The 9,900-nt window shown below is 50.5% G+C and overlaps 1 protein-coding gene across 1 annotated transcript; it reads right to left on the bottom strand.

The window, feature by feature from the left end:
- Positions 1-3,889: 3,889 nt before the first annotated feature.
- Positions 3,890-9,894, bottom strand: LOC104277797 (ral GTPase-activating protein subunit beta-like). The gene is made up of 5 exons (XM_009874549.1): positions 9,851-9,894; positions 8,988-9,096; positions 6,715-6,793; positions 6,003-6,151; positions 3,890-4,336 (listed from the first exon to the last, which is right to left on the bottom strand). The coding sequence occupies exons 2-5, from the start codon at positions 9,040-9,042 to the stop codon at positions 4,143-4,145; spliced, it is 477 nt and encodes a 158-aa protein (XP_009872851.1). The 5' UTR covers positions 9,043-9,096; positions 9,851-9,894; the 3' UTR covers positions 3,890-4,142.
- Between the last annotated feature and the right edge of the window lie 6 nt (positions 9,895-9,900).

The raw sequence follows: 9,900 nt of genomic DNA on the forward strand, positions 1-9,900 counted from the left end.
GCGTTGAGCTACCAGCGGGTGCTGGCAAGGCCGGAGCATCAGGGCTCCCTTGAAAAGCTGCGTTCCCATGTTTTCGTTCCCTGCACCGTCGAGATGCAACGTGATTTCCTTAAATACAAGCTGCTGCACCGTTACCATGGCTGCTGCGTAGCAGAGGGTGCGCGATTTCACTCCATCCGTCTGCCGTCTCCCTGGGGAACACCTCATTGGCTGGCAATTTCAACCGAGGGGGTTGGAAAAATATTAGGAACTGACAACAGCAAAGTTACTAGATAAGAATCTTTAAAATTTATTGGACTAATTGTGTTACATTCAATATTTGATGTGTTTCTCCTGGACAAAGAATTGGCATAAATACAAACAAGCCTTTGTGTGCCTTCCCTAAACAAATAAGAGATAAAGTACTAGAGACAAGGGAACATAGTTCACATCTTCGTATTTACATTTTGCCTTTACTTTACAACTTAGCGCCAGGAATATTTACAGAAAAATACAAGAAGAACAAAAAGATCATGTCTTGGCAACATACAGAAATCGGGTATGACCTGAAGCACATGGTGTCTGGCTTTCTCCTTTCCAGTCGCTCCTCCTAAAACCCACGTGGAAAAGGTCTGTGTTTGCCTTCAAAGCCATCACTCAATTACGCAATCGTTAAATCACACCAAATTTGTCTGACAGATGGACATTTAGTTCTCTCCTCTCTCAGGGCACGCAGAACCTCGCGGGACAGGAGCGCACAGAGCAGCGAGGGTGGCTCGTCCCTACGACCTCAGCCCTGCCCACAGCAACACCTTCGCTTCCGCAGGCATCGCCCTTCCCGCCTCTGCTTCGCTGCGAGGTTGTGATGCCTCTTTTTAAAGTATCTTTTAAGAAAAACGCTTTTCTTTAGAAGAGAGCCTTTATTAAGGTACTAAAATTTCTGTAATTCCAACACGGTGTTTAAGTGGGTGACAAAGGTCCCCCATGTTTCTGTGCCTCTAAAAGGCTGCCACGACTTAGAGCAGAATTATGAACCCAAACAGGGAGGTCTTAGGAAAAGAGAAAGACTCAGGCTGGTGATGACGCAACATTTCCAGCTCAGCTTTTGCAGCACCGTCACCTGCAGAGCCCAGGCCAGCGTCACGCCACGTGCACAGCAAGGGGTCAGTCCCGGCCACCTCCCAGGAACGGGAACACAAAGCCCAGCCCTGTGAGTTCTCAAGCTGAAAACTCAATACAGCAGCTTGTGATGGAAAAAAAAAAATAAAAAAATAGTCTGGATTCTCGACTAACCCGTTCTTGCAATCACAACTGAAATACGTGACGTTTGCTCTATCCCTTCTGAGGAGGAAAGCCCAGGGCTGCACCCGGGACTAGCTGAAGCCGTCAGTTTAGCCATCGAGCCGGACAGGAGAAGGGAGCTCGCTCCCCAGCGGGTGGTTTACATTTTGTGACGGAGACATCCCCGTGCACAGGGCGAGGGGGGTGGCTCCTCGTGGGCGCTTTCTGCCCACCCAGCTCTGCCAGGGCACTCGCCGCCCTGACCAGCGCCCAGGGCTGGCAACACATCACCACCACACAACAATTTTGTACTAAACCTTCCTCGAAGGTTCACCTTCCCAGAGAGCAGAACCCAAGGTGCAGGGCCAGGTCACACCACCGCTGTGTAACGCACGAACCAGCTGGTTTCACCGAGCAGATGAAGCACATCAGCAGCGCTCACTCCCTGGGCAGCAACGCCGCACACAAAAGTTCTCTTCCTTCAAGACTTCTGGAAAGCAGCCTCGCTTCCGGGCTGGTTACCGCTCCGGTGGGTGCTGTCCCCACGGTTTAGATGAACAAGGCAACAGCCCCAAGCCTGCTCCTCAGCCCTCAGTCTTTCTAAAACGTCCACCTGGCTGGCTCGGACTTTGCAGAAAAGAGTTCCCCACGTGCACACATCTTGACCTGAACACCGGAAAGAACCTTTTGCAGCTTGTCACTAGATAAACCAGCGGCTCTGCACAGAGCCAAGCCCTCGCTGCGCTACGGGGGGCTGTTGTTCGTTAGTGAAATGTGCAGACAGGAGATTGCTCAGTAAGTTTATTCGTTACACATGCACTGGTCATGCCTTTTAAATCAGTGGACTAACATGTGTTTGGCCATTAACTGGATCCAATAGGTACATATAAAACGTGGGTGAATTTAGTGTCCGTGCGTTAAACTGATCGTGGCAAGAGTTTGGCAGAGGGACGAGGCTGCCCAAGCTTCCCTTCACAGTTTTGCCAAGACGCCCGGACGTGGCCCTGCAGCTCCTCCTGCCGTGTGCAGCCCGGGCATCACGCAAGCGTGGGCCAGCCAGTGTGCTCACTTCTGCGGTGGTTTTCTTTGCGTGGCTCCATTTTTCCACTCCTGATTCACCTGGATCAAAATCCAGAGCTCCTGAGACGCGAGGCCAGCGTGCCCATCCCTTGCAACAAGCACACGCCACCTAAACCCCCCTTGGCCAGCACCCTCAGAGTATTCTGAGGGGCCTGTCTTCCCATGGGGTTTTTCACACAGAGTTCATGGAAAGACAGGCGCAGGGCGCGTCCTTGGCAGGCACCTTGTAATGAAACAATTAAGACAGGCCAGGACTGTTGCAAAAAGTAACTCTGAAACACCAAAATTAAGCGAGTACATTAAAAAGCCAATAAAACCACTTCTGGAACAACCTGAGGAGCTCCCAAATTCCTGCTCACGCTCATACCCTTCCATTACCTGCCCGCTGGAGAGAAAAGGACACGTGCCGCTGCCAGCGATCGCCAACTGCTTCGAGCTGGGAGCGCCAGCGATGATTCACTCCTGAAACACAGGCTCAGATGGCGCTGGGAGCCTGGAAGCGCTCCCACGCCTGCCGGCGCTCCCTGCAGCTTCTCTGCTCCCAGGGTTACAGCTGCAGTGGAAAACACCTTTCCTCAGCACTGCCTGAACCGCCAAATCCAGAGTCTGGAAACGGAAAGTTCTGACCTCGGTGAAGGGGAACCACGGGTGCCCAGCATGAGCAAGCATGGCAGATTCAAACCGATTTTAATTTGTAACTCCAAAGGGGCTTGGAATAGCAAGTTAATGGGGAAAAAAAGAAGAATTATCGAATTTTCTTTTCAAGTTGTTTTAGTCTGTTTTACAGGAGCTTCTGAAAAGTGTTGTAGAAGCTGCGAAAGCTGCTTACGCTACAAATACCAGGCAGGAGGCAGCCCCAGAATCTCAGATTTCAATCCAATGGAAGGAAAGCAAGCGATGTTTATGCTTTTTATGGAAACAGTGAGTAGGTGACACAGACATCTCAAAATAAATTAAGTAGTTGCATTTTAAAAAAAAACCCAACAAAAATAAAAATCAAGCTACTAAAATTAAACGTGACATTTTGCAACAGACCTGAAAGTCATAACCTTGTTTTTATGTGAGCTAGAGCTCTTATCTAGTAACAGCTCCTGTTGGGAAGTCAGGTATTAATTTCAGGTGGTGTTTGCTGTCAGCACGACAGAGATCTCACACGTCGATGGACTCACTCCCAGCCACGGAGGGAACTGCAAAACGCAGCATCTTGGGGACAAACCTTGTGGCCTGATGTTTCCAGGTGGTTTTCCTCCTCTCGCTTTCGGTACCCAAACTGGTTCCCAGCAGTGAGGAGGCTCCTGCTGAGCTCTGAAGAGGGGCCGAGAATCTCTTCTGTGTTCTTGGGGCCAGGGCACGCTCTGCACCAGACCCTCTCCCCGACGGAGAGATCCCGCTCCCTCCCCCTTGCCCGGGGGGCAGCGAGGCGTCCGAAGGGGGGCTTGGCTGCGTTCTGTGTTCCGCCCGTGGCTGCAGAGATGGCTCGTTTGGATTGTTCTCCTCTCACAGAACGAGACACTCACAGCTCCTAATTAGTCTGGAGGAGATGATTGGCTGAAGAGATGATGTCGCGAGCATCCAGGAAGACTGGAATTAAGTAATCTTTTGAGGGCAGGTGATTCAAGTCAGTCTCCCAACTGCAATGTTTTGGATTCATTTCTCATTCCTCCCACACGGTATCTGCTGACTTGTGCTAGAATATGATTTCCTGAATTCCGGAGGGCTGAGGAAATTTGTTGTTGTCTTTTAACTGTTTTCGTTACTGTAGCCACCAAGCTCTGATCTAATTGTCCTGGAAGGATAATGACCTAGGGGTTGCAGTTCTTGAGCCCAACCTCCTGGAAAAGCGAGGTATAAAATTCTGGCTCCAGCTGCCTGTTCCGGTATTTATTGACAATGTCTGCTATTTTCTGTTTTCGGCGGACATGGGGGGGGTTGTATGAATCACTTTCCAGCCTCTTTCTCCGACAAATATTTATTACCGTCTGCCTCACTAAAAAACCTGGAAAAAGAAGCAACATTTGAATCAAGTTTCAACAAACCCAAGTCTGCGCCCCTCTGCTGGCACCACAGCTAAAACCCATTTTGGGTTCTGTCCCGTCTGGAAACCCAGGGGAGACGCTCAGCACCACCAGACGAAGGACTTTTCTCAACAAGTAGTTGCTAACAGATAACCACGGTCCCCAGGCCTGTGAGGATGTTTTACTGAGAAAAACGAGTAGCAAAGTGCTGATGCAACCAGCACCCCAACCCGGACAGAGGAGGAGGAGGATTCCTCTGCTTTGCCAGAGCCAAGCAAGTGCCCGCACAGCACGCTCGGGACCACGAGGGGAAGACTGCAGGGCAGCTCACACGAGAGCCGCAGTGCCCAGCCCCACCGCACGCCCGGCACGCTGAGCTCAGCTGGGCCCCGCGGCCGCACCGGGTAATGCCAGAGGAGCCCTCGGGGGGAAAAAGGGCCCCGTCAGGAGTTCCTTCCAGTAGGAGCTGCAGAGCCTTCCCCCTGGAAGAGGGGTGTGAGGGAAGACTTGACAGGCTGTGGTGGCAAACAGGGTTCTGCTGCTGCTCTGCTGCTCTTGTGTCCCTTCCGTCCCACAGTGCTGCCCGGGGCAGGGAGGAGGACGTCAGGAGCCGGAGCAGTAACATTTGGCCAAAGCTGGCGGTGGACTTCATCCTATTTTATTCTAAAATGCAGTTCATATGCCTCTAATGAAGTAAGTGCCCACTAACCCCTTTGCTGTTTCACAAGCACTTTCTCACAGGCAGAAACAGGGTGCCCCTTCGCTGGAGTATTTGACTCCCAACTGCACACAAACCCATCTGCTGAACATGAGAGATGAGACAAATTTCCTTACATCAATAGTCCTGATGCAGCTGAAAAACCAGCCCAGCTCTAGGGAAAAACACACCTGATTCTTTTTCAGCTGAATTAAAAGAGTGTTATTTAAAGGCCCAAGCTGGCTTCAAGTTCCCCATCACTGAATTAAGCCTGCACAAACCACAGCCTGGAAGCTCCCCCCTCAGCAGCTCCCTGCAACGTCAGCTTTACGTTACGTACGAACACCCTGATGTCCATTTACTCGTTTGCTTTGTCCTGTGAATTGCTCTACCTGGGCTGAGATTTCCAGTTACTGAAGGTGGAACAGCACAGACAAAGAGCGACCTGTCAACTCAGCCAGGGACAGAGGGACAGGCAGACAGCACACGCAGAGCCCTCTAACACGTCACAGGTTCTGGGCTTTTATCGAACACGTGAGGAAATCCCCAACTGCTGGGGCCTTCCATCGCTGCCTGGGCTCTGTCCCGCAGGGCACACAGCCCCACAGTGCCCGCCGGCAGCCAGCCCGCACCAGCCCCTCGGCTCTCAGCGACACACCTTAGGGGCCATTTCTGATCTCTCTGACCCAAAAACCAGGCATTTACCTTCTCCTCCACCGTTACTGGTTCCAAGCCTTCACTCCTAGCGCAGCCGCCCGCCGAGACTGACCACCTGCTCCCTCTGCTGTCCCTCCCACCCCTGCCAAACCCAGGTCTTCGTGGTGCTCTGCCATGGCCAGCACTTTTGCCAGTGAAAGATTCCAGACTGTGGATTTTGCAGGTATATTATTATTAAAAGGAAAAAAAAAAGGAAATCAAAGTGTAAGTGTTGCTAAAACTCTTTAGCTTACCAAGAGCTCTCCTGCTGACTATCATTCCATCCACCAACGGGATAACCATATTGAATTTCCCAGTTGCTCCTTGTAGTTTTATCCTGAATAAGCCAGTGTTTAAAGGATGGATGAAGATCACAGGAACTTCCTTCTCAGGAAGGGTCGATCTTAAGGGAAAAAGCACAACTGTTAAAGCAGTTTTATAGCACTGTTTCAATTAATCTACAGATGAAAACCAACTACTTCAAAGTGATAAAAAAATCACGTTAAAAAATGTCCTGTGGCTAAACCAGCGGGGCTCCTGTGTGCATCCTCTGGACTTTAGAAGGGTTATACCGTTCTCTTTCTAGGACAATCTGTCACCACAGAACGTGAGTGTCCTGCTGACAGGGTTTCAGCCTCACAACGCACACGCAGCACTAACCACCTCGCAAGGGAGTAAACCAGGAGGGAGGCTAACCACAGACTCAAGATAAACCTACACATGTTCTGTTCCTTAATTTATATTTAAACTGCAGTGATATGAAAAGCTCTTTCATTTCTTCAACAACAACAACAATCCACTGAGGAAGCTCATCTGTCTCTTTTTAACATGATCACCTAGATTTTCCAGGGTTGCCTGTGAAAGCTGCAGAATGCCAATAATCTCAGTCATGCCTTCCTCTAAAGCACAGCCTAAACCATAGACTGCAAGAATGAAGAAAAATAACAAAAGTACGAGGAGACTTACCTCAGGGAAGTGCTACTATTGGCTGTAGTTTCCACACCAGTGCTGGTCTCTGACACCAGATCAGGAAGAGGGAAGTTTTCTGTAAGAACAGGATGCACTTACTGCAAGTTTATCTGCCTCAGTTGTTTTTTGTACAGAAAAAGATGATTTAGCATCAGTCAAAACCATGCAGTCTGTAAGCGCTTACACCACGGAGCGCTCCTGCACCGCTAGTGACACAAAGTCTGTGTGTGCTCTTAAGCCAAAGCCCTCACGGGGTGCACAGACACACCTTGGCCACCCCGCGCTCAACAGCTCCGGAACCATGTCTTAGACCCTCAATTCTCTCCACCCCAAAGGCCAAAAATCTCTAGAGGAACAGTGAAAGCAGGAAGGAGGTCAAATACTTCAATCACAAAAAGAGCTTTCAAATTATTATTCAACAGCATCCTCACCAAGCCGCAAGTAATCGGCCTCAGGAACAGCGCTGGCAATTTCCAAGGATTCCATTGCTCACACCTACAGCTCCCTTGAGCCCTACTCCAGCAAACGTGTGTCGTTCTTCAAATCCAAGCTCTGTAGAGCCTCACGTAACCTACAACTCTGCTGCGAGTACTTGGGTAACGAGTGACCAGACAACGAGAGCGCAGGAGGAGGAAGAAACTGGATCCCTGGAAGGGGATGCGGCACCTCCCACTGCCTTGTTTAGGGGCAGGAATGGAGAGAGACATTGGGAGTCGCTCACAGAAGTGCAGTTCAGACAGCAGGACAGTGCCGACACCTCTTCCAGCAGAAAGAAAGGCCTAAAAGCACCTTTTGCCAAAGAGCCAGATGCTCAGAGCACACAAAAGCCGGAGCTAGCAGAGGGAGAGCACGGAGGGCCACGGGAGTACTTTGAGAAGGAGGAAGAGGGAGGGCAGGCAGCTGGCACTCGGGTGACAGCCCAGACTGCAGTGACGGCTTCTGCACTGTCTAGATTCAAAGATGTACCAGAAGCATAAGGCAAAAGCCAAGAACATAACGAGCATAAGGCAAAGCCTCTGGCTAGGAGCCACTTTCAGGAGCTTCCCCTGCCAAATCCAACTGGCACGGTTACTGAGGCTCACAAACGCGCTTCTTCAGCTTCAGGCTCAGATTTTTGGGAAATTCCTACGGCTGCTGAAATAAGCAGCGAAGCAGACACATGCGTGTGTAGCACAGTTCCTGCCTCTGCAGTGAGATGGTTTTAGCTGTTACCCAAGAAAGAAGTGGGTCAGGGACACCAGTTTGGGAACTGGTGCAGCCGAGGGCCAAGGTCTGGCTAAGGAAACGCTGCTGCAGAGCTTGATGCCTGCCTCCTGAGCCCAGGAAAGCTCTGAGCGACGCGCCGAGGGCAAGGGGATCACTCTGAGAATTTACACTTGCGCTTTACCGGAAACCTCCCTCTTGATTGCTCCCATTCCCTTGGTTGCTTTCAAAGGAGCTAAGGGCTTAATTAAAGTCCACTCTTACCGCTAGACTGGGAACCAGGATTAGCAATCCAAGACAGCAGGAAGCACCAGTTACTGTCCAGGCTGGGCTGGGTCAGCACAGAGGCTCTCACAGAGCACTGAAGCCAGGCCATGGCTTGGAACTCGCACATGAGAAGCTCCTGGGGACAAAGGACTCCTGAAGCCTTGGAGCCAGCTGTCCCCTGTTGGCCCCAGCACGGCTGTCACAGGATGGGCAAAGCTGGGTCTCTCCCAGGTCAGCCAGCACCCAGAGTCAGAGAGGAAACACCCACCCAAGAAACATGAAGTTGCCTGAGGAGCAAGAGCCTGCCTGAACAAAGGTGCAGAACAGAAGCTGGACCGCACGGCACGAAACAGGCACCCCGAGCACAGCGAGCCCTCCCGCGAGGGAGCACACCAGGAAGTTTCAAAGGGACCAGCAAGCCCAGCAGGATGACGATCCCTTCAGCACAGAAGCAGCAGGTGTCAGGAGTCTCTCTTTTTTAAAGAACAAGAGACCCACTCTGAGGAGACAGCAGCTGAGGGGAACTCGAAGCCAAGGGTGCACGCTCGGCTTGTGCCGAGCTGAAGGCACGTGATGGCGTTTCACACGCGCTGACAGAGCTCAGCCTCCAGACCTACGTAAGGCTGAGTCACGTCCACCCCGTGGACCTCCACTCACATACCAAAGAACTAGTTTAGAATCCTGACACTTTCTGTTACAGACATTAATAAGGATTTAGTATGTTACAGCGGAACGGAACAGAGTTCTGCCTCTGGATCCTGCCCTGTTGTTACTCGTGAACAGTAAAAACTTCTACGCACCTATATCGTCATAACGTTCCACCCAGACCACATAGACTTTGGTTTCAGGTCCCATCGGTGGAATGGTCCGGCCCTGAGGCACCCTCTTGGATCTGGAAGTAGGACTGAGCTGTTTGGAACACAAGGGAAGAGCAGCGTTGGCAAACATCGTGACTCCAGCGGTGCACCCAGCCAGCACTCCCACAGATCTCAGACAGGTCCAGCCGCTGCCAGCTCCTGGGATGGGGCCGCTGCAGTGCTATGACCCGCGGAGAAACAGTAGCCTAGGTCCCCACAATATTTATATTCAACATAAATGAAGATACTAATTATTAAAAACCCGGTTCAAGTTTTTCTTAATGCTCTCAGTCTTCAATCGGTAATTAAATACACATTTGGAAGTGAATTCAGTAACTAAATACACTTTTGGAGCCGAATTCTGTACCAGAAATAAGCGGTTATAAATCCTTTGCTGAGTGCGGCAGCATTTCGTGGTTTTCTGCTTTGCCACCACACAAAAGCAACCGCCCATCTGACACACCAGACACAACCGACACATGTTATTTTGAACCGAGTAGGTATGAAAAGTGTTTGTATCCCAGATTTCCAAGCATGGATTCGCGTCTGAATTACTTTGTAAACACTGCACATATTTTTTCCTGCATGCATTTCAAGATTTCAGTATGCACAGTATAACTCCTTAGCATGTGTAAGTTTTACATTTAATTAATGTAATCTTGCAATCTCCTGCCGCAGGTGCCAATTCTGGCAGGACCAAAGCAGGTGTTAAAGATTAACGGCTAGTAACAAGTAGCTCCAAGTGCTAGGAAATCAAATCGCATACTACAAAAAAGCACCACTTCTCAACGCAAGTTTTGCCTTACCCGCTGGGAGGGATTAAGATTGTCTGTATGATTGGGAAAGAGGTCAAGTG

This window comes from Apaloderma vittatum, unplaced genomic scaffold, assembly GCF_000703405.1.
Source record: "Apaloderma vittatum isolate BGI_N311 unplaced genomic scaffold, ASM70340v1 scaffold36648, whole genome shotgun sequence".
NCBI lineage: Eukaryota > Metazoa > Chordata > Aves > Trogoniformes > Trogonidae > Apaloderma > Apaloderma vittatum.